A 26084-nucleotide genomic window follows, 5' to 3' on the forward strand; every position below is an offset into this window, starting at 1 on the left:
GGCAGAGGAAGGGGGAGGGCGGATGTCACACTCCTTTGTTTTCACTGGAGTCTGGTAGTGGGGGCGGGAGGCCGGAAAAATGCCTTTTTGTGGGGCCTGAGAACATTCAAGGCTTGGCACAAGGGCCCAGAAATTAAATCATCTAAAACACCAAGTGTTTGTGGTCGGCATAAGTCACATGGGCAAAGGCCAACAGCCATGGTGGAAACGAGCAGATAGTCAACACAGGGCCGTCTTTTTTAGCTACTTTAACCAGTTTCTGGAGAAACAAAAAACAGCTACAAAAAGCAAGAGCCGTGCTGCATCTTTGAGCGGCCGAGTGGAGAGAGTGATGCTGAGTGAAGTGAGGCAATGATGTGGACCAGGCTCTCCCAGGAGCTTAACGCACCACATCTGAAGGCTCTTAATATAATTGAACTCTGTCAGAACGGAGGCACCGTTTAGGGCCAGAATCTGGCTGTAATCAGCCCGTTTGTGGGGGAATGTGAAAACTGTGTCAGTTAAAAAGTACTTACTAGAATCAGTAACAGTATTTGAAGAGTCAGAAGTAAAATAGGAATTTATTTTGATTAAACGTCTGGAGTTTGATGTTTTTTAAAGATAGTAAATGAAGATCATATAAAAGTTAAGTTAAAAAAACTTTAAAAATTATCCCAGAGGTTATCTAGAGATTATTTCCCGATTAAACATAAATAAAGTTCATTATTCCCCCATATCAGTATGGAAATATTGATGGCAACACTTGAAGTTCATGTCTCCTGATTCTTTCAAGATTACTAAAGAGTCGATTTAAGTTTTAATAAGCTAAGTGTACTAGCTTTGTAGAAATCACATTATAATGTTTGAGTTTGTTCTTTATTTAAAGTATAAAAAGAAATAAGTGTAGTGAATTTTGTTTCCCCTTTGAAAGTCTAGAAAACCAAGTTGATATAGTACAAAGAAGTGCCACCAACTATCTGTGTATTTGTTTTTCATCTGCATCGTGAGTGGAAGATTTAATGAATGATGAACTACCCTAAAAAGTTTCAGTGACCATTAGAAGAATAACAAGAGGTTGAAACTATTTTTTTTTTTCTTTACAGAATTGTCACTGAGGTTGCTGTTGGTGTGAAGGTAGGAGAAGATTGAAACTAATGGAAACTGGATTGCTGAATCTATTATCATTAATGAAACTTTTCACTTAGCTTTTGAAAACTAATACAGCTAACAAAACCCAAGTGTGAAGTATTTCATTTTTAAAGTTGAATTACATAGTTTATAACCTAAATAGACAACAACCATACGATTTTCTAGAAAGAGAGACAATAACATGTTAAAGGAGGTGTGAACGGTGTTCAAGGAATTAAAAATGCTCTCAAACATGGCTTTTTGTGAATATAAAATGATACCCCAGTTTTCTGAGGGAAATTATGGTTTTTAATGGGTAGATAAGTAATTTGATGTAAATCATAATTTTATTAATCTAAGGCTTTTTACTTTTTTTATGAAGACTAAGATAGTTTTGCTAGTAGCCACATTTGTTACCCTGATCCTTGAAAATAAACTTGTTTATTAGACAGTTAGTTTCAAATTTGAGTCAGAAGTTAAGAGCTGGTTTGTCTTTTTATTAAAGGAAGATAGGCTTGATGGTAGAGATTATTTGGAATTTTTCCTCAATCACTTTTTGGCCAGGAAAACTATTCATTCTTTATAACTTAGTTCTAATGAGTAGGCCTTTTGTTTCCTTGAATTCATATTTTAACATCAAGGTGCATTACAATTTCGTGTTTGTAAGCCTCTCTACCCTTTTAGGGCATGGTTCTTGTCTTATATATTTTCCAAGCTTGGCACATCTTCCCAGCCTATTCCTTGAATAATCTTGTTTAGTTATAATGTTGAAATGCAGTAAGAACTTAACGCTGGTTTATATTAATTAGTCTGTGGCAAAATTGCTTGTGTTATACATGTGTTGCTTAAAGTTGCAGAACCTATCAGTGAAGTTAAGTGAGGACTTACCTCTACTCAAATACTTGTTGGATGCAGTGACATTCTTCCTCCAAGTGTGAATCTTGAGAGGTGATGCTGACCAGGATATTTTTTAGAACTTTAAAATTTCATTCGTAACAATGTGATAGTCTTTAAAATACTTTTGGTGGTATTTTGTGTTTCCTTGGTTATTTTCTGTCCTCTGCCTTATGGTGGTCCAGATACTTTGTGCTTTAATAGACATATTTGTTAAGTTCATATTATGTAGATTGGTGGTGAAAGAATGAGCTTTTGGCAGGGGGCATTATTTGGCAGTATTATTTTCTAAGGTGAGATAGATGTAGGATTTGAAATGGGGAATTGCTCAAAAGTGCAAGATATAGATATTGTTGTTACCATCCAAACATATTCTCTGAAAGTGAATTTTGTAAAAGAATAAATGATACAAGTCTGAGATGTCTATTACTAGACAGATAAGTAATTTGATAGAATGAACTAGAGAAGACCCAGAATGAGAAGGCAGAGAGAAAAGAGACACGGTGTAGGATGTCCAGATATGGTTTATTGGTTATACCAGTTTTCTGTATTAGTAGTTTGAGGAGAAAATATTAGAAAATGATATAAAAATAATTGCTTACCATTTTTTGCCCATCGTGTAATACAAAAGTTTGAATAACTAAAGTTATGTTTTATATAATTTTCTGGAATAGTGGTTAAGAATTTTTGCTTTGGCGTCAGACCTATGTACAAATAATTAAGCTTTCCTAATTTTTTAAAAATAAAAGTAATATATATGGTTTTAAAAAGTTCAGAGTGCAAAGTATTTCTCACTGATTCCCAGTTCTGTTTCTCACATGTAGGTATTACGTTAAAATATTTCTGGTGCATTTTTTTCTGAAATGTTTATGTTTACCCCAGGTATGGACATCCTTGTTTGTTTATGCAAATAGATTAATGCTATGTGTGCTGGCCTGTATCTTGCCTTGCCTTTAAAAAAAAAAAAAAAGCTTTTTTTGAGATATTTACTATCAACTATATTTAAAGTATACCCTGTTTTGACATACGTATACACCTATGAAACCATTACCACAATCAAGATAATGAACGTCTGTCAACCCCAAAATTATAATTTTGACCTTATGTAATCCCTCCCATCTTTCCCCAAGCAACCACTGATCTGCTTTCTATCACTATAGATTAGTTTGCATTTTTTAGAATTTTAAATAAATAGAATAGTACAGCATATGTCCATTTTGGGTCTGGCTTATTCTACTCAGCATAATTATTTTGAGAGTCACCCATGTTATATATCAATAGTCCATTCCTTTTTATTGCTTAGTATATTGTATAGGTATATACACTTTGTTCATTCAACTCTCGATGGATATTTGGGATGTTTCCAATTTGGGGTTATTATAAATAAAGCTGCTGTGAGCATTCTTGTACAAATCTTTGTCTGAACAAATGTTTTCATTTCTCATGGGGAAATACCTATGATTGGAATGCCTGGAACATATGGTAGGCATATCTATCGTTAGCTTTTTAAGAAACTGCAAACTGTTTTCCAAAGTGGTTGTACCATTTTACATAGCCACCCACAGAGCATGAGATTTCCACACCAAAGGGTTTAAATCTCTTTGCCTACTTTTTAAATTGGGTTCTTTATTACTGAGTCTGGTTACAGGTCCTTAGAATATTTTCTGGCACTTGTGTTTTCATTCTCTTAACAGTGCTTTTTGAAGAGCAGCAGTTTTAAAATCTGATAAACTTAAGCTTACTAATGATTTTCTTGTATGGATCACCCTTTTGGTGTCATATCTAAGCCATCCTTGCCTAACCTGATTTTCTCTTTTGTTTTCCAACAGAAATTTTTTAGTTTTTGGCATTACATTGAACTCTTTTTGAGTAAATTTTTAAAATATGGTACAAAGTCTGAATCAACATTTTTCGGTGTTGGGTATGGACATCTACTTTTCCTAAAAGTACCGTATGTTGAAAAGACTATCCGTTCTTCCTTGAATTGGCTTAGCACCTTTTGTCAAAAATCAATTATGTATGTCTGTTTGATTCTATTTCTGTACTGTATTTTTTTCCACCGACTCTTTTTTTGTCTACCTAGAAGCCAAAAACATATTGTCTTAATTACTGTAGCTCTATGTTAAGTCTTGAATTCAAGTAGAGCTTTGTTCTTTTTCAAAGTTGTTTTGGCTCTTCTGGGTCCTTTACATTTTCATATGAGTTAGTGTCTACAAAACCTGATGGGATTTTATTGGAATTAATGACTCTATAGAGCAACTTGGGGAAAATTGACAAGTGTTGAGTTTCTCACCCGTTAATACATATTTACTTAGATCTCTAATTTCTTTCAGCATTGTTTTGAGTTTTCAGTGTACAGACTTTGTATATTTTTGTCAGATTCATCCCTATATAGTGTTTCCTGTTGCTGTTGTAGATATTTTAAAAATTCAATTTCCAATTGTTACTGGTATATAGAAATATAGATTATTTTTGCATATTGCTCTTGCATTACACGTTTGCCAAACTCACTTGTTAGATTTAATAGCTTTTTTGTAGATGCCATCAAATTTTCTTCACAGACTTTTTCCTTTTGTGTCTGTATGCCATTTTTATTGCCTATGACATCTAGTACAATGTTGAATATAAGTGATGAGAACAAGCATCCTTACTTTGTTCCTGATGTTAGGATGAGCACCCTAAATGATATGAATTCTTTCTTAAATGTTTGGTATAATTCACCTGTGTAGCTGTGTGGGCCTGGTGTTTGTTTTTGTGAAGAGGTTTTAAACTACATGTTCAATTTATTTAATAGACATAGGACTATTCAGGTTATCTGTTTCTTTTTAAGTGAATTTGTGTTTTCTATAGAATTAGTCTGTTTTATCAAAGTTGCTGAACCTATTTGCATAGAGTTCATAATATTATCTTTTTAAACTTTTGATATATATAAAATCTATAATGATGTCAACTCTCTCATTCCTGATACTGATAATTTGTGTCTTTTCTCTTTTTTCCCCTCATCAGATTGGCTAGAGGTTTATTGATTTTAGTAATATAAATAATCCAAAAATCAGCGTTTGGTTTTGCGTTTTCTCTGTTTTTTTTTTTTTTATTGATTTCTCTTTTTTTCTACTGCTTTGTATTCAGTTTGCTTTTTTTATACTTAGCTAACATGGAAGCCGATGTTATTGACTTGATACTTTTTCTAATATAGAAGTTTATTGCTGTATACTTCCGTTTAAGTACTACTTTTATGGCATCCCTCAAATTTTGACATACTTTATTTAGTTCAAAATACATTCTAATTTTTATTTTTTTGACCTATGAGTTATTAAGAAGTACGTTATTTAATTTCCAAATACTTGGAGTTTCCCATATATATTTCTTTTATTTCTAATTCCATTATGACTAGAGAACATATTTTAAGACTTGAACCTTTGTAAATTTGAGACTTGTTTTATAGTACAAATTGATATTCTGTTAATTTTAATTGCACTTGATAGGGATGTGTATTCTGCTGTTGTTGAGTGGTATATTCTATAAATGCCAATTAGATCATGTTTACTGATACTGTTCAAGTAATCTAACCTTTCTGATTTCCTGTCCTATCATTTATTGAAAACAGGATATTGAAATCTCCACTTATGCTATACATTTGTCCGTTTTTCTTTGGAGTTGTACCAGTTTTTGCTTTTTTCCCCCCAGGTTTTATACTTAGGATTACTGCGTCCTCTTGATACATTGGCCCTATTATTATTATGACCAGTTTTATCCTCGGCAATATTCTTTGCTTTAAAATCTACTTTTTCTGATATTAATATAGCCATCTCATCTTTCTTTTGAATAGAGTTCACATGGTATATCTTTTTCCATTCTCTTGTTTTCAGCCTTTTTGTGTCCTTAAAGTATGTTTCTTGTAGATAGCATCAAGTTGGGTCTTGAATTTTAAATCCAATCTTATACCCTCTTTTAGTTGTTAAGACTGTACCCATTTAATGTTATTACCAGTATGGTTAGCTTTAAAACTACCTCTTTGCTTTTCGTTTTCTATTTGTCCCTTGTGTTCTTTGTTCCCTTTTTTGTTTTCTGCTTTTTTAAATTATTTTTTTATTCCATTTTATCTCTTGTTAGCTTATTAGCTTATAACTTTGTTTTCTTATGTTACTGACTGTTTTAGGATTTATAGCATACATCTTAACCACAGTTTTCCCTGAGGAGTATTTATGCCTCTTTACATGTATTATGTGAATACTAGAATACTTCTCCCCTCTTGGCCTTTGTGCTATTGTTATACATTTTACTCCTGCATTTGTTATAAATTCTCCATTCTTTTTGTTTGTTTAAACAACCAGTTATCTTTTAAAAATATTTTCTACATTACCCATTTCATAGTTATGTATGTGCATTGAATACTCGGAGGAGTCTCTGCAGATTCTGCAGTTCTCTCTGTGCCGTTCTTCTCTGGTACTCTGCCATACAAACTTTAGTTGCTTTGGTCTCTTTGGACTCTTGACTCTTTCTTAACCAGAAAGTTTTGAAGTTTGGCCTGGTTTCTCCATCTGAGCTGTTTCATGGCCTGGACTTTGTCTCAAGAGAGTAAGCTGGGGCAATCATGGACTCAACTTGTTTGTTTTCTGATGCTTAGGGTTCATTGTCCATCATTGTCTAATGTCCAGCAGTCTTGAAAACCATTCTATATATTTGTGAATTTTTTATTATTATTATTTTTATTTTAGTAGGGTAGTCTGGCCCCGTGTAACACCATCTTGATTGGTAGTAGAAGTCAGCGGTTTTTTTTAATTACATAACATGGTCTCTGCAGTTATGGATTTACCTCATTCTTTTTTGTATGGATACACTACAGTTTAGTTACTGCACTGATGGACATTTTGGTCTGATTATTACTCTTAAAAAGTATGGAAATATATAAAATAGAAGTAAAAATGAAATTTACAGTTTATGAAAAACAATGCTAAAGGATACTTTACTAATTTGTTTTCCACAACTGTGTATGGGGGTGTCTATTTCTCCACGCCCTAACCACTTCTGGGTTTTATAAAAATTTAGAACATCAGCTAATTTTAGGCTTAAAGTGTTTTATAATTTATATTTTGAAATGGGAGAGATATAAAATTTTTGATTATATTTCTTTTCTTTTCAACTGCCTCTGTATATATGTGACCTATTTTAATGATCGTTTATATCATTTACTACAACTCTATATAAAAAGAAAATTGATTCAAATGCATTGTAGTTCTTTTTTCCTTCCAGTTTATTATTTTTTGATTTTGTGTGTGTGTGTGTGTGTAGTTTTGGGCGTATAGGTATACTTGAATTCAGTGCTATAATTTAATTTTATTTGTCCGATACTTGAAAAGTAAGTGCGATTATGCATAAAAAGTTTTCTTCAAACTAGGTCCTCAGTTAATGTTAACTAATTTATACTACATATAGAATACCCAAATTTTATAGCTTTAGGATATGTTGAGATCTCATTTTTAATGCTCTTATAAAATTTGCTGTATTCAGATCTCATTGATTTTACTCCTTTTTGTTTATCTCAGTGACACTACAAAATGAATGGAAATTTGATGAATTTTTAAAAAATTTTTTTTTTACATCCTTTGTAATTTATAATTAACTTTAGGATTTCATCTGTACTCTTAATCATTTTGCCAGTGTGAAATCCTTGCGAAATAATGAACCTTTTGTTTGGGAAGACAAATGCATGAAATGATTGCAGAATAGTACAAGATGATACTCAATATGGTAAAATGTTGACTTCTGGAATGCAAATTTTAAAAATGGTGAAATTTGTAGCAGTTTCTTTTTTTTTTTTAGTAAGTTAACTAAAGAAGCCTTTATAACTGGACAGTTAAAAAAGGACCTATTTGTTAAAATAAGTTGTTAGCTTTTTTCAAGTTGGATTTCATTAGTATTGTAAAAGCACTGGTTATAAATTGCTGAATGCATAATTTAAGTTGTGATATGGATATTGAAGTCGCCATCATTGCCTTTTTTTATGTAATTACAATGAAATAATACTAAACCTAACTTTGTAATAGTTGAACATAACTGGTTGTTTATAATATATGTTATTAAGAACTGTTGGGATTTTAGATTTTGATTTTTCTTAAAACGCTACATAATGCTTGCTATAGTATTTGTATTAGGATTTCAAATTGTTACCAAACTAAAGGGAATTTATTTGTGCACATCAAAGCCAAATGAGGTATGAATAGGGGTTTGCAGAAAAGAAAGGTTTATTTAAGGAAATGGAACCAGGTGAGCTAACACTCAAAGATGTAGCTCCTTGATGGCCTCTAGGGAATATCATGGTAGCTAAGGGAGTTGGGATCCTGGGCTCTACTGATTGATTGATCGGTGTTAGGGTGGGAGGCAGTTGATCATTGCATCAGTTCTTCATCGTTTGTGGCGTCGTTCTGTCTGATTTGAAGAGATTGTGACCAGTAGGGTCATTCCACCTATAGGAGTTTAAAGATGAAACTCAGTTGAGGTCAAGATGTTATCTTTAGTTTGACAAAAACTGTTTTCGTGGTCAACAGACCTGAGGCTTTGTTCCTAAGTTTGTTGCTGACCAGAATCTGATGTCCTAAGGGCTTAATAATTAAGGGAGTGGACATGCAGTATGGGCGAAGGTGGAAGGATAAGGAAAAAAAAAGAAGCAAGTGAGTACAAGTCCAGTTTGAATCAAGGAGAAAGAGAAGGAAAAAGTCATTTTAAAGAAATGAAGATTTGCATGATTACAGACCTTTATAGTGTCTCCTAAATGTCAGTACTTTGTTAGAAACTGGTGATTCAAAACACTGAGACAGTAGATGCTCCTTGAGGACACAGCCTTTATTTTATTGTTCCTCTGGTACCAGTAGTACAAGATAAATAGTACATACTCAGTAAATATTTAGTGACTCTTGAAGGGTCTTTGGCTTCAATGTGTTTATAATTTCATGAGCTATTTATCAATAAAAAGATAAATACCACAGTGCTATATTTATTTTTATTTTATTTATTACAAAACTTTTGTGCTGGAGATCCAAGAGAGCTATGTCTTCTAGGACCTCATCTAGTTGAAGAGATAATTACACGCAAGCAAGTGCTGTATGGTTACAGTAGGAGAGAGTAGTTTTGGTTGGTAGGATCAGAATAGATTTCATGAAAGTAGTTGGTTGTAATCTGTGCTTTGTAAATAGGTTGGGAGAGCAGGCGAGCAGCACAGACATACATTATTTTATTATGCTCCACTTTATTGCACCCCGTAGATGTTACAAAGATTATAACTCAGTATTGCGGTGGTCCGGAACCTGACCTGCAACATCTTTGAGGTCTGCCTGTAGACGATGAGAGAATGATGTGGTCAAAATTGTTTCTGTTGGCTAGCACAAATTCACAGCAATTGAGCAGTGTGCTGAATACTTCATCATTTATAAGATAGGGTTTGTATATGGATGTGAGAAGAAAGATAGGGTGGCAGGTGTGTTGTAGAAGGCCTCAAGTGCAGGTTGTGGAATTTGTACTTCCTGTGGGTAGGCACTATTCTGTATACCTGTACATTTCCATACATAAAAGTAGCTCATTTTCTTGCTGTCTTTAGAATGTGGAAACTGAGCTCCAAAAAGATGAACTTTGGTATTACGTGGAGCAATATAAGCCTCTATAATTGTTAACTATTTTAATCTCTTATATGGTTTGTATGTGTTGATAAATTGTAATAGCTTTCTTAATTTAGTTTTAGATGTACTGCTTTAGGGGCTAAAGTGGTGAGGTAATATTTTTACTCCAAAAGTAATAAAGTATCACAAAGAGTCATGACAGGTATGTGTTTTTGAGCAGTGATTTTTTTTTTTTTTTTAAATAACTACTGTGGTGAATTTTGAACTTAGAAAAAAGATAATGATATCATAAACCATTATTTGTTACTCATTCTCAACAGTCATTAACCAGTAAGTCATTGCTACAATTTATAATCTCCACACTCCACTTTTCTCCTGTATTTCAAGATAAATTCCAGATATATTGTTTTATTCGTAAATGTTTTAGTGGGTCTCTTTAACAGATAAGGTCTCTGTCTCTCTCTGTCTGTCTTTCTTTCAAGAAATAAAATCACAATGCTGTTAGGACACCAAAACAACATCAATTATTGAACGTTATCAAGCGCAGTGTTAAAATTTTTAATCGTCTCATAAAAGTCATAGTATTTTTATAAGGTTTTTTATTTTTAAGTGGGGCAGGATCAGGGTAGAAAAAGATCAACATGTTCAATGCTAGATCGATGTGCCTCTTAATTTCTTGTAGTATACGAGTTTTTTCATCCCCGTCTGGGTTTTTTAATTCCATTTTATTTCTGAAGAAAACTGGCTGTTGGTTTTACAGAGTCGCCCCCACAGTCTGCATCTACTGATTGTATTCTGATATATTTTAATACGTTCTTCATATAACTGTCAATTGGTAGTTGGATCCTGGAGACTTTCAGATTCTCTTTTTGTCTATTTTGGTAATATTTTATAAGTGATGATACGTTTTTCCAGTAGAAGACTTAAGATGTCTGATTGTTTTTTTTTTTGCATGTCTGTGGTGTTACTCCCAAGAATATTTTGTGTAATAGCTTTTTCTTTGCCTTGTCTGTGCTTGTCATAGTCCCTTGGTAAACATCTGTCCCTCAGTATTCTTAAAAGATATCTACAAAGAAATATATCTTAAAGTGCACATAATAGAAATACAATATTAAAATTTAACATAAATTGGAATTATTGGTAGTGGACAAGAATGTATTTTCAGTGGAGGTTTTGTCAACTTTAGAGCATGTGATTTAGAATTAACAGACTAGGGTTGGCCCCTGTAACATTGAATAAGATAACCTCTGAGTTTCAGTTTCACAGTTTTTAAAATGGGCTTAGTAATTAGTAAGACTTACTTCAAAAGTTTTTTTGAAGATTAGTTAGAATAACCTATGAAAGATAGCACAGAATGGCACATAGGTGCTCATTATCAAATGATGATAATGGTGGTTATTGTAGTTCTTCAGTTTGTAAATCTGATTTGGAAGGAGCACTTTAATGGAAATCAGTAAATAAATTTTTAAGAGAGCATGGAGGCCAGGTTAAAAATAGTTGGTCAGATGGCACTAAAAAGAAAATTAGTGAACTAAAAAATAAAAATTACTCAGAATTTAGCACAGAGCAAAAATAAGATGAAAATAGGTTAAAAGAGATGGAGTAAAGGAAGTTAAATTCTACAAATTCCTAATTACAGTTCCAGAAAGAGAAATTAAAGATTATAGAGAAGCAAAATTTGAAAAGCAAAAGACTGAACATTTTTCTAAAATGGCTGAACTACATGAATTCTTAGATTTAAGATTCAAAAGAAAACCTAGATAAGTCTTAGTGAAAGAGCAGAACACTAAAGACACAGAGAAGATCTTTAAAGCAGCCGGAGAAAATCAGATTCCCTAAGAAGGAGTAAGAACTGGAAAGACACAAAACGCTTCTTCAGCAACACGGGCATCCAAAAGATAGTGGAATAGTATCTTCAGAGCATTGAATGAAAGTAATTGTCCACCTGTCATCTCATAGTTGGCTAACTTATCCCTAAGAAGAGCAAAATAATGACTTTTTTTGTTTGTTTTAGAAATAATCCCGCCCCCAAAGGCAATTAAAAAAAATTATCAACAGACCCCCCTATAGGAATGTCTAGAGGTTGTACGTTAGTAAGAAGGCCAGTGACTCCAGAAAGGATGTCTGAGGTAGAAGTAAGGTTAACCAAGAAATTGGTAAGCCTGTAGATAGATTTTAAATATTGAATGTATAAGAAAATAAATATAAGCAGTGATTGATAGGGAGTTTAAAAAATAGAACTAAACATACTAAATTATAGCAACATGTAAGAATGGCAGAGTAACTAGAGTTCTAAGTATTGTTTTGAGCTGTGTTGTCAGTTATGGTAGCCATTAGTCTGTGTGGTTGTTGAACACTTCACATGTGGCTAGTCTAAATTGATCTGCTCTTAATTGTAAAGTATACACATATTCTTACGATATAGTATTAAAAATGTAATTTTTATATTTATACATTTAAATGATAACATTGAGTTAAATAAAATATATTTGTAGAACCTTTTTCTTTTAACTTTTTAAAATATGGCTACTGAAAAACAAGGTTACATGTGTTGCTCACATTACATTTCTTTTGAACCATGCCTTTCTGGAGGGTAGGAATTTCAAATCTAAAGTGAATCAGATTTTTATATTTTAAAATAAAAGAGTGAGCACAGTAAAAGTAGGGATAGGATGTCTAACTTTTAAAATAATTGGGGATGGGGTGATTGAAATTAAAGATGTATAATCCAAAAGAAGTCGGAAAAAAATAAGAGTAGGACACAGTCAGTTCAATTTAATGGCATTAGGAGCTGTGGAGGATTCCTTTGAGCCTTTAAAAGTAGAATTTTTGGTGATAGGAAGTTGGACTTCATCTAACCCTAATTACCTTCCAGAGGCCCCATGTCCAAATAACATCACATTGGGGATTAGGGCTTCAACTTATGAATTTTAGGGGGACATAAACACCCTGCATATACCTCACCCTTACTTCTGTGGAATTATCTATACTTTCGTTATATGTATTTATATTTTTTATCTTAAGCATATATGGTTTTGTTTTACTTGTTTAAATGATATATATATGCTTTCATGCTGTATGTCTTCTGTAATTTGCTTTTATGTTCAGTGATTGTTTCTTAACCTATGTTTATATATAGTTCAAATTCATTCATTTTCATTGCCATATAGTATATGATTATATGAATATACCATTACCCTGTTGACAACTACAAGGTTATTTTTTCCTGTTACAAATTGCCATGAGCATTTTGCATATTTCATTATGTCAAAGTTTGAGTTTCTCTAGAAGTAGAATTGCTGGATTATAGGTTGTCTGTTTCATGTTGAATGGATATTGACATGTTGCTTCCCTAAGTGGCTTTGCCAATTTATACTCCGTTAGCAGTATATGAGAATTCCTGTTTCTACATATCCTCTCTGGTAATTGACACTGTTGAACTTTTTAATGTTGTATATGTGAATGGTATCTCGTTTTAATTTGAATTCCGAGTATTAATGTTATATTTTCTTAATTGACCATTCATGTTTTTTTTCTTTTAAATGCCCATTCATATCGTCTATCCATTTTTCTTTTTAATGTAGTTTTTGTCTTTTTCTTGTTGATTCCTAGGAGTTTTTATGTTAAAAGTTTTGTTAATTATACATGCTACAGATAACTCCTTTCTGACTGTGGCTTTTTTACATTGAGGAATAGCAGTTGGAAGTTTTAACATCACATTTATGTTTTAGTTTTAAAAAATATTTAACTGAAAGTTATATATTATTTGTAGATTTTATTTTGAAATTAAAAGTTTTGATTTTTACATTTAAGGCCTCAGTCTACTCGGAACTGAATTTTTGTGTGGTGTATGGTAAAGTTTTAATAATTTTTCCCTTATGCAACTCAGTTGAATAGTTAATTTTTTTTTCTACTGATCTGCAGTGTCAGCTGTCAGGTTTCCATATGTGCATGGAACTGTTTCTGGGTTATCTGTTCTGTTTCATTGTTAGTCTATTTCTGTATGAATACCACAGTGTCTTAATTTAGTGTAGCATCACAGTAAGTCTTGGAATTTCACAACTTTGTTCTTCAGAATTGTCTTGGCGTTTACTGTATACCGTATGTCTGTTAAGATCAGTTGGGTAATTTCCTTGAAGATTTTTTGAGTTTTGATTATAATTACACTAAATTTCTAAGTTAATTGAGGGAGCATTGCATTTGCTTTATCAATAAAGTAATATATGGCAGTGCTTGAGCTCAAAGGCAGAGAACTATATTTCTTTGAAGAATTTTCTCTTTTTTCCCTTGATTTAATCTCTAATTATAAAAGACAGGCTTAATGCAGAGAATTAAGTGCTTTATGCAAAAAGGGAAATAAGTTAAATCACCAGGAATTTTACCAAAGCTAAGCAGCATTGTATGTGCTTCCCATCATTTTTCCCTTATATATATATATGTAGGGTGTAAAAGAGGGATACTTATTTGACAAATAGTTTTATTTCTTCCAAAGTTATTGGTTTATTCAGTTATTCAGTACTTTTCTAGAAAATTATGTTTTACTTTCAGATTTCTCATCAACACTTACTGTTTCTTCTGTTTTTGTTAATAGCTATTCGTGTGAAATGATCTCTTATTGTGCTTTTTTTTATTGGCATTTCTTTGACAATTAGTGATGTTGAGCGCTTTTTCTTATACCTGTTGGCCATCTGTATGTCATCTTTGTAAAAATGTCTATTCACTTTCTCTGTCCACTTGATTTTAAAGCTGCATTGTTTATTTTTTTCCGAGTTTTATGAGTTTTTTAATATGTTTTTTGTATTAATCTCTTATCAAATATATGATTTGCAGGTATTTTCTTCTGTTTCTTAGGTTGCCATCTTGTTGATGGTTTCCTTTACCATTCAGAAGCTTTTTAGTTTGATATAGTCCTAATTGTTTATATTTGCTTTTGTTGCCTTTGCTTTTGAGGTCAAATCCAAAGAATCATTGCCAAAACCAGTGCCAAGAAGCTTACCACCTGCTTTTTTTAATAGTTGTTTTATGGATTCACATCTTAAATTTAAGTCTTTAATTCATTTCGAGTTGACTTCGGTATATGGTGTAAAATAGTGGTCTAGTTTCTTTCTTCTACATGTGGTGTTTAGTTTTCCCAGCACCATTTTTTGAAGTTACTACCTTTCTCCATTGTATTTTCTTCCCTCCTTTGTTTTGTAAATTAATTGACCATATATGCATGGGTTTATTTTTGAACTCTTTATTCTGTTCCATTGATCTATGTGTCTTTTTATATCAGTGCCATACTGTTTGGGTTACTGTAGCTTTGTAATATAGTTTGAAATTAGGAAGTGTGCTGCCTCCAGCTTTGTTCTCAAGATTGCTTTGGCTTTTTGGAGACCTTTGTGATCCCATACAAATTTTAAGATTGTTTGTTCTAGCTCTATGAAAAATGACACTGGAATTTCGATAGGGTTTACGTTGACTGTAGATTTCTTTGAGTAGTATGGATGTTTTAACAATATTTGTGTCTTTTACAATTTTTTAATCTATATCTTTTTCATTTTTAAAACGTTATTATACAACTTTGAAGATAAATGAAAGTGTGTCAGTGGTTTAATAATACAGTTAACCCTTAACACGGGTTTGAACTGTGCAAGTCCACTTACACATGGAGTTTTTTCAGTAACTACCTGTACCATTTTTAATCCATGGTTAGGAGTCTGCAGATGCAGAGGGCTGACTATGCATCAGCCTATACCATTTTATATAGGGAAACCTGAGCATCCACAAGTGATGGTCCTAGAACAAATCCCTAGATACTGAGAGACTTAACATTTTTGAAGAGTCAAAAGTTATATGTAGAATTTTGGCTGCACAAGCGAGTCAGTTCCCTAACCCCTGATTATTCAAGGGCCACCTCTACACTTTTTTTTTCTTTCCTAATGGAGAATGTTAAAGGAACTCTCAGAGATCATATTCTCAAGTACTTCAGTGTGTATCTTCATAAAAGATATAGTCTCTTGAAGATGACATTGATACCATTATCATACCTAATAAAATTTAAAATAATTTTTTAATGTCATCTAATCCCCAAACAGTAGTCAAAATTTCCTAGTTGCCTCAAAAATGTCTTTTACTTTTTTTTTCTTCTGAATCAGGAACCAAGGAAAGGCAGCATGTTGATTTGGTTGATGTCTTTTAAGTCTCTTTATCTATAAATCAGTTTACCTTTTCTCTTCCCTTTCTTGATTTTCTTTGTTAGAGAAATTGGGTCATCTAGTTTTTCAGTTTTCTGAAATTGTACTTACTTGATTTTGCTGATTATACCTCTGTATTGTCTTCCAAATGTTCTTCATATCCTCTATATTTCCTGTAAATTTGCAGTTAGATAAGGCTCGATCAGATTCAGGTTCAGTTTTTAGCAAGAATATTTTGTAGATGTTCTTTAATGAATATTAAAAAACAAATAATATGTAAAATTTTGGAGGAATTGTGTGAAATTTAAGGATAATTAATTTTGAACCACGGAGAACTTTTATATTTTTTATCTTTTTGGATTGACTTTTTAAAATTTATATTTGAAATTAATATTGAATGTTACCAATACTGTTGCATATGTTTATATATTCCTTTTTATCTTTTAAAGTTTTTGACTTCAAGAGCAGTGCTACCTTGACTATTTTTGTACTTATTTTTTGGTGCATGTATGCACGAGTTTTGGAGAGTATATATCTAAGAAGAGTGTGTTAAATTTTACTAGGTAATACTAAATTATTTTCCAACATTTTGTTTCAATTTATGTTCTTACCAATAGTGCACAAGAGTTTTTGCTGTTTGAAATACTCATCAGCACTTAGTTAAGTAATTTCTTAATTTTTGTCAATCTAGTGTGTAGTATTTTAGTTCTGTTTCTTTGATTATTAATGAAATGTTATGTCTTTTTTCTCCTGTAACACGTTTAGTTTTCTGTGAAATTCTATGAAATGCCTATTTGTATCATTGCCAATAAAAATTTGAATTAAACTGATTTTGTAGATTTTTATGTAATACAGTTAACAATTCTCTGTTGGTTGTGTTGCTAATATCACTTTTTAGTTGTAGTTTGTTTTGTCACTTTATGCTATCTTTTGATGAATAAAAGTTAATTTTAACATGTAGGTTTTTAATATGGCCACAAATTCCCTTTGCCATCCTAGTTAAAATACTGTATTCTCATTTTTTTTACCTACTCATTTAATTTTTCCCTTTTTCTTCTGGATGTTTTTCACGTTAATTGTTGGAAATCAATGCCTAATAAAGGATTTTAAGTTCTCATCTGTTGTTGGGATACAATATTTTTCCCATAGAGATTTTGTGGCTACTTTGTAGTAGAATTTATCATTTTCTTTTATGGTTAGGCTTCTTGTGTTTTAATATGAAAAGTTCTTACATACTCAGGTCATAAAGATTTTTTTTAAAAAAAACTGTTTAAAGCTTTGCCTGTTACATTTGTAATCCATGAGAAAATTAATTTTTGTGTGTTGTATTAGGTAGGGATCCAGTTTTATTTTTTTGTTCTTAACAGAGATAACCAAATTCAATTAAAATTTGCAGTTCCATTTTTTTTTAACATTATTTGTTTGTTTGTTTTAGGCAGAACGTAGTGACATAAATAGACTAGAAGTTTATTTCTTCTAAGCAATATGTCCTGCTGGTATGAGAAAGTGGTATCAGTCTGCTCCATGAGGTTTTTTACTGGGCCAAGATTTTTTTATCTTGTTGGTTCATTATTCTCTACGCTTTTGTTTTTGTGTGTGTAGTTTGATGTATAACAATGATGTATAACAATGCTATCTTTATTTTTTCCTTGATTATTCTCATGTAAAGTGTGTTTGTTTTGTTGTCTTGTTTACAAAAATGAACTAGTTTTAATGATCTTCGACAGTGTATCATTGTTATCTGTATTCTGTTATTTTTATTGGTTTCTGAGTAGTGCATTCACAACTTTGAGTAGGTAGGTAGCACTTGGTTCACCTCTTCAGCTACTTGGCAGCACCTCTGTGTTCAAGGAAACTTGAAGGAAATACTCACAGGAGTGAGTACTTTCCTTTCTCTCTGAGAACCTAGTTTTGCTCAGGAACTTGTTATTCGTATTGTTGCCGCATGTCTTTCTGTCGTGGTTCCCTCTTCTCCAGAGGAGAGAGAGAGTCTTTGGGCAGCTCACAGTCGTGAATCCTGGCAGAGCCCAGGGACCTTATCAGCCTCAGCCTTCAGTTCTCGCTTGCCTTCCTGGTAGCTTCAGCAGCTCTTCCTCCTGGGAGTGATAGATAGTAGTTGTATTGGACTAATGTGGTAAACAGGATATTTAATTCTGTTTACCACATTAGTGAATAGAAAAAAAATAGGACATTTCTATCACTGGTATGTCAAATGCCAAGTGTCATTTAAATTGCATTTTTGTACTTAGCTTTTTTTAAAGAAAAGTACTTCTGTGATTGACATATAGATTGCATCTTTCCGTATTAGCATTTTCCTGATTGTTTTTGTGGGATGCTAGTTTCTTATGAAGTGGTCATTGTTATTACACAGGAGGAAAAGTTTCTGTGGTTAGATTTAACCAGGGACATCAGTGCCCAGCTTAGCACTTAATTTCTTTTCTTAATTGAATCTAAGAGCAATTCACATTTCTCTTACACGAATTAAATAAAATATACGTACTTAGTGGAGATTGCGATTCCAAGTTTAAGTGCCTATAATTTAATTTGTTTCAGCAACCACTACTTTAGAACAGCCGTCAAATCAGTATACCATTGAGTCGTCATTTGATTTTATACCTATTCCAGGGTAGGCAACTATGTTGAGATATTTTAAATAAAATTATTCCATCAGTTAACACGAACGTGTTAACAGTTATCAGTATTGCAGAATCAGTAATTCTGGGCATAATAGTGGTAAGTTTGTTACTCAACGGAAAGGCAAACGGTTGCTTTTTTATTAAAAAAAAAAGTGTAGTACATTTGTAAAAACATTCAATTTTTTTTTGTGAAAATACCTTAGATTTGTAAATAATTTGGTATTATTCTGACTCAGTTATGAAGGTTGTTAAACCTACTCTTAGCAGGTATGCAATCATTGGGGGAGAAGGCGCGATGAGAACTCAGGTACAAAATTAACAAAAGGATTAGCAAAACTTTTCCATTCCTAAACATGGCTGCAGGAAGGAAGTGTCCTACATGCTACTCATCAGAAGTACAGGCTTTCTTTTATATTTCGGTAGACCTGAGATTCTTCACCCCTCATCTTCAGAAATACTTACGAATCCACTAGGTTGGAAGGATTTTGATTCACAAGTAAGCACATATCTAAAGAATGAACTTGTAATATATTTGAAAAGAGGTCAGATATACTTTTGAAAACTAGAGGAGTCTGGGTTTTTTTTTTTTTTTTTTTTTTTTGAGAGCTAAGGTAGTAGTAATCAGCATTCATTCACTTAGTCAACAATTATGGGTAGATCCTATGCTTGGTTTACACTTGGGAATATTATAGTGAGCACTACCTATGTGAACCAGCCACTTTTCCTGGTAATCACAGCCCATGTATAACCATACCTCACTTGATTGAGCTTTGCAGATATTCTGTTTATTAAAAATTGAAGGTTTGTAGCCACCCTGCGTTGCGCAAGTCTTGCAGCACTATTTCTCCAACGGCATTTGTTCACTTTGTGTCTCTGTCTGTGCCACATTTTGGTATTTCTCACAGTGTTTCAAACTTTTCAGTTATTATACTTGTTATGGTGATCTGTCATCAGTGATTTTTGATGTTACTATTGTAATTGTTTTGGGCTGCTATGAGCCGTGCCCATATAAGATAACAAACTTAATTGGTAAATGTGTTCTGATTGCTATACCAACTAGATATTCTTCCTCTCCTCCGGCCTCCCTATTCCCTGAGACACTACAATATTGAAATTAGGCAAATTAATAACCTTACAGTGTCTCTAAGTGTTAAAGTGAAAAGAGGAGTTGATTGATATGGCAGATTTATTAAGACATTGCCACAGCCACCGCAGCCTTCAGCAGCCACCTGATCCATCAGCAGCCATTAACATTGAGACAAGACCCTCCACCAGCAATAAGATTGACTCGCTGAAGGCTCAGATGATGGTTAGCATTCTTAGTAATAAAGTATTTTAAAATTAGAGTATGTACATTGGTTTTTTTAGACATAATGCTATTGCACACTTAATAGACTACAATATAGTGTAAACATAACTTTAATGTGCCCTGGGAAACCAAAAAATTTTGTATGATTCATGGCCATAACTCTTGTATTATGGTGGTCTGGAACCAAACCCACAATGTCTCTGAGGGATGCCTTCATTATCATATTTAATCCCAAGGACTGTCATATAAATTTTATCCCTATATAGTAAATGAGGAAATTAACACTTAGATAATAAGTACTTTACCAGTTCCATAGTTAGTAGGTGGAAGCTGAACTATAGAGCCCTTTCTCTTAGTTTTCTTTATGTTATACTTGCCATAAAAACAAAACTAGGTTAATCCATCACATCAATAGACTAAAAATGAAAAATCATGTAATTATATCACTAGATGGAGAAAAAGCATTTGACAGAATACAACACCCATTCATGATTAAAAACTTACTAAACTAGAAATAGAAGGGAATTTCCTCAATTTGATAAAGAACATCTACAAAAAAACTACAACTGGAATCATACTTAATGTTGAGAAACTCAGTGCTTTGTCACTAAGGTCAGGTACCAAGGCAAGGATGTCCCCTCTCTCCACTAATTTTCAGCATCCTCCTGGAAGTCCTTGCTAATGCACTAAGGCAAGAAAAGGAAATAGTGGGTATGCAGATTGAGAAGGAAAACATAAAACATTCACAGATGACATGAGAGACTGTAGAAAATCCGAAACAAGTGACAGAAAATCTGGAACTAAGAAGCAAGGTTTCAGGATACAAGGCTAATATACAAAGGTCTGTTGCTTTCATATGTACCAGCAATGGACAGTTCAGTTTGAAATTAAAAATAATACTACTTACATTAGACCAAAAATATTGAAAGACTTCGGTATAAATCTAACAAAATAGTTACAAAATCCACATGAAAAAACAGCTCTGATGAATGAAACCAAAGAATCAAATAAAAGGATAGATAGTTCATGTTCATGGATAGGAAGACTGAATATTGTTAAGATGTGGGTGCTTCCCAGATTGATCTATAGATTCAATATAATCCCAGTCAAAATTTCAGCAAGTTATGGATATCAGCAAAGTGATTTTAAAGTTTATATGGATAGGCAAAAGACCCAGAATAGTCACCACAGTATTGAAGAACAAACTTGGAGGACTGGCACTACCCAACTTACTGTGACTTACTATGAAGCTATAGTAATCAAGATAGTGTGGTTTTGGTGAAAGAATAGACAGGTCAGCGGAACAGAATAGAGAGCTCAGAATAGAGCTCCCTTTAAATATAGTCAGCTTAACTTTGACAAAGCAAAGGCAATACAATGAAACAGAGATAGTCTCTTCAGTAAATGGTGTTGGAACAACTGGACATCCACATGCAAAAGAATGAATTGAGACACAGACAAAAATGAACTCAGAATGGGTCATAAATTATAAATGTCTAATCACTATGCTGTACACCTATAAATAAACAAGTAAATAATGGATCACAGACCTAAATGTAGTTGTAAAACTGTAAAACTCTTAGAAGATAATATAGAAGAAAGTCTAGATGACTGTGGGTATGATAATGCCTTTCTAGGTACAACACCAAAGTTCATGAAAGAAATAATTAAGAAGTTGGATTTCATTAAAATCAAAAAGTTATTTGTGACAGACAGTATCAAGCGAATTGGAAGACAAGTCAGGCTGGGAGATAAACAAAATATATAGAGAATTCTTCCACAGACATTATCCAAAATATATAAAGAACGCTTAAAACTCAATAAGTAAACTGTATTTAAAAATGGGCCAAAGGCCTTAACAGGAACCTCGCCAAAGAAGATATACAGATGGCAAATAAACATAGTAAAGATGCGTCACATCATATGTTATCAAGGAAATGCAAATTAAACTGCGTGATACCACTACCCACTTACCAGAGTAGCCAAAACCTGGAACAGTGGTAACCATAAATACTGGAGAGTATGTTGAACAGCAGGAACTCTCTCATACATTATTGTTGGAAATGCAAAATTGTATAGCACCTTTGGAAAACAGTTTCAGTTCTTAGAAAACTAAACAAACTGTTATACGGTTCGTCAGTTACGCTCCTTGCTATTTATCTGAGTTGAAAACTTATGTACACACAGAACCTGCACACGGATATTTATAGCAGCTTTATTCATAATTGGCAAAAACTTGGAAGGAATCAAAATGTCCTTTAGTAGGTAAATGGAAAAATACTGTGGTACATCCGGGCAATGGAATATTTTTCAGCCTTAAAACAAAATGAGCAATTAAGCCACAAAGGCATGGTGAACCTTAAATGCATATTACTAAGTAAAAGAAGCCAATCCGAGCCAATATTTTATGATTTGGAATCATACAATAAACAGCATTCTGGAAAAGGCAAAACTACTGAGACAATAAAAAGATTAATGGTTGTCAGGGGTTTGGGTGTGGGGAATGTATAGGCAGAGCACAGAGGATTTTTAGGGCAGGCAAAAATTCTGTGTATTGTGTATTATAATGGTGGACAAATGTCATTGTATATTTGTATTATTGAATGTACATGAAGAGTGAACCCTTAGGTAGACTGTGAGCTTTGGGTGATTATGAAGTGTCAGTGAAGGTTTATCTTCATAATAAATATACCAACTGTAGTGGTGGGTGTTGATTGTGGGGGAGGCTATGGCATGTGTGGGGGTATGTGGTTTATGGGAAATCTCTGTTCCTTTCAATTTCATTGTAAACCTAAAACTGTTGTTAAAAAAAAACAAAAGAAACTAGGAAACACTTGTTGATAGTGGACCAACAGTGTATATATATTTCGTTGGTTCTTAAACTTTAGCATGTATCAGAAGCACCTGAGGCTAAATTAAAATCTGGATCCTACCCTTGGTTTTTTATTTAGTAGATCTGGGTTAGATCTGAACATGGATTGCTAACAGGGTCTAATGCTGGTCTAGGGACCATACGTAGAGAAATTCAGAGTATCTAATTCTGTTCATCATGTCCTTATAAAACAATGCCATGCTGAATCTTCCATGATGAGAAATTAGACATGATGCATATGTGATATTAATGTAGCTTGGTACTATGTTTTAATTTTTTTATGTGTGTATTGCTCTGAGCATTTGAGAAATAGGAAGCTTATAAAAAGGGAAATGATTTATGAATATTTGTTTACCAATTTGATATTTGATATTATGAGTTTAAACACAAGTTAGCGTAAAGTTTGTGGTTAATGTGGATTGTTTTGGACTTTCCAAAATGCTTTGATAAATTATTTCCTCTATACATTTTTTCATTTTGCTGGTTGCATTCAACTTCTTTGTACTTTTGGTTGTATAAATCAGCTCTTATCGATTTAGCTATTTTAAATATTAGTACTTATGTGTGTAAAAACAAGCCTACTTAAAATAGGCAAAACAGTTAGATTTAACTTTTATGTTAACTACTCACTTATTTTTGTATATATAAACATTTTTAAAATAGCTGAAACAACACTGGCTTGTTTGAACAGCTGTGCAATTCTGAGAACATGAATTTATAACATTTTTTCTAAAGGATTTAAAGACATAATTCAGTCTCTATATTGGCAGAAAAGAATTCTCATTACATAGATTTTACCTTTGCTTTCAGCAATCTAGCCACTGAACTATCTACCTAATTTTAATGATGATGATGAGGATGAGTTGTCCAACTCACCAGTACAAAGTTCTCATTTTCCGAAGACTTGAGTTATCTGGATGAATAAAGGGTTGGAGGAGTCACAGAATGTTTGTGAGAAAGTCCAGCTTGCTGTGGCATTAGGGGGTTTATAAAAATTGATGTAGTTCTCCAAAACTTTTGATTATGGAACCTAGTCATTTTTCCTGTTTATTGTCTTTTGTACTTGGGTGAAAGGAAGGAAGGAACTGTTGGCTTTGTGGAAAAGGAAGCGAGATCGGTACTAATGTTTTTAATTTAGGGATTAAAAATTTTTAATTATTCCTCATAGTATTATGCCTGACATTTTTGTTTTTCAGTGATTATTTGAAAAGTTATAGTTAAGTGACAGATTTTCAGATTAATACTTTTAAATTAAAGATGCGTTATGTTAATTTGTTTTTGTTTTTATAGAGAGGATCTGACGAACTACTCTCGGGTAGTGTTCTCAGTAGTCCAAACTCTAATATGAGCAGCATGGTGGTTACAGGTATGTGTTAACCCTCTTAACAGTTTCATTATTTGCTATTTTATGGGGCAGAATATTAAAACTAAAATTTATTCTGTTTTGCCAGAATAGCTTTTATTTTTAAATGCTTTCTGTTGAAACATTTTAGAGAAAAACCTTACTAGACTATTTATTTGTCAAGTGAAAAAAATCTGTAGATGGTGACTTCTATGGGCAACTAACTAGATCTGATTGCTTTTTTTTTTAAATCACAAAAATATAACCTTTTCATGTTACAAGTCCCCTCACTCTCACCTTTTTTGTATTTCTGATTTTAGTTTTCATGTTTGCATGTCATAAAACATTTTTAATTCTCTGTTTCACAAACCTGAAAGCCCAAACTGCAAATTAAAACCAAAGATTCAACTTCGTAGACTACATAGTTGTCTTTATTGTATGCTTTCAACCCTTTTTCTTTGCTGTAATAATATATTAATTCTTTGAATTGATTTCGTTTACTTGCCTTATAACCCTATATTTTACATTTTTAACCTACAAACCAAAGTTTGTTTTTTTTTCCTAAAATCTTGCCTAAATTACTTGCTCGAGGAATTAAATGTGTTGGGCAGCAAAAGGATTGTAACAGACTGGAAGCGTATTGATTTCCTTCAGGTAGCTATTGCTTTTGTCTGTAGGCAGACTCGTGTTACTGCACATTGTGTTATTGCACTTCACAGATGTTGCCTTTTTTAATAATTGAAGGCAAGACCCTCCACCAGGAAAAAGATTATGACTCACCTTATTGCGATACTTGTTTTATTGTGATACTCGCTTTATTGTGGTGGTCTGGACCGAACCCACATTATCTCTGAGGTATGCCTGTATGTATACCTCCATGCACACATACACAGTTCTGACAGTTAAGTAAAAATTAAAATGAAGTATGTACCTAATATAGTGATGTAAAGCTGAATTTGTCCACCCAAATAACTTTTTTTGTCCACATAGAGTAACTTCATATGTACATCTTCATCATGATAGACATAAAGTAATTATGAAGACATAAAGTAATTTATTGAAAGATTATACAGTATCTGATTATAGTAGAATTTAATAGTAATTAAAAACAGTAAAAAATCTAGGAAATTGCCAAATATTTAGAAATTGGAACTACCCAATTCTGAACAACACGTGACTCAAAGAAGATGTAAAGGCATATTTCTGACTGAATGAAAATGAAACTATATATCAAAATTTGTTGGATGCAGCTCAGGAAGTGCATAAGGAGAAGATAGGTCTATACCTATATTAGATAATTTTCTGCCTATATTAGGAAATACCTATATCAGAAAATGAAAGGTCTAAAATCCTAGCAAGAAGAGAAAGAAAACAAATTACCTTTACTGGGAATGAAAGTGGAGATATCTCTATAGATATTACATAGCGTAATAAGAAATTAAGGCAATATTATAAACAGCAGTAATGCCAAAAAGTTCAACAAATTAGATGATATAGACAAATTCTTTTATAAATCTAATCGACCAAAACTGACAGTCTATTATTCCATAATAGATATGGATTAGCTCTATATCTTTTATAAAAATTGAATTTTCAATAAAAAATATTTTCATGAAGATTATTCCAGGCATAGGTGGTTTCACTGTTGAATTTTATGAAACTTCAAATTAAGAAATAATTGCCATCTTCAGTATACTTTTTGAGAAAATAGAAGTGGTGATACTCCCTAATTCACTTTATGAAGCTACTGTAACTGACAATACCTAACATAAGAAATTAAGATTTCAGACTAATATTTTTTATTAACATAAATGCAAACATCTTTAACAAATGTTAACAAATCACATCCAGGAGTATCTAAAATATAATTTATGGTGATTAATGAAGGCTTACCCCAGGATTGTAATGGTTAACCTTTGAAAATGAACTCAAAGTTATTTATCATGATGGTAGAATACAGGGAGGAGAACAAACCCATTATGTCAATAGACACAGAAGAAGCATTTGAGAAAAATACAGATGAAAATCAGAAAACTAGCAAGAGAAGGGAAATTGCACAAGGTAGATAAGGAGCACCTACTGAGAGCCTAACAAATTCCATTTTTGATGGCGGAACACTGAATCATTTTTTATTA

At 32.7% G+C, this 26084-nt stretch overlaps 1 protein-coding gene across 7 annotated transcripts in view; it reads left to right on the plus strand.

Moving 5' to 3' along the window:
• Nucleotides 1-31: 31 nt before the first annotated feature.
• The window catches only part of PTBP2 (polypyrimidine tract binding protein 2), a 70457-nt gene continuing 44404 nt past the window's right edge, over nt 32-26084 (plus strand). For 4 of the 7 annotated variants that reach the window (XM_006919546.3, XM_006919547.3, XM_015595476.2 and 1 more), the window contains exons 1-2: nt 35-1113; nt 23898-23973. In XM_006919546.3, the coding sequence (XP_006919608.1) occupies nt 23952-23973 (22 nt within the window). In that variant the 5' untranslated portion in view covers nt 35-1113; nt 23898-23951. Of the gene's footprint in view, nt 1114-23897; nt 23974-26084 lie in introns of all 7 variants that reach the window. The other 3 variants (XM_025052200.1, XM_025052201.1, XM_025052202.1) reach the window with 2 other exon arrangements.

This window comes from Pteropus alecto, unplaced genomic scaffold (genome assembly GCF_000325575.1).
Source record: "Pteropus alecto unplaced genomic scaffold, ASM32557v1 scaffold106, whole genome shotgun sequence".
In the NCBI taxonomy this organism is placed as follows: domain Eukaryota; kingdom Metazoa; phylum Chordata; class Mammalia; order Chiroptera; family Pteropodidae; genus Pteropus; species Pteropus alecto.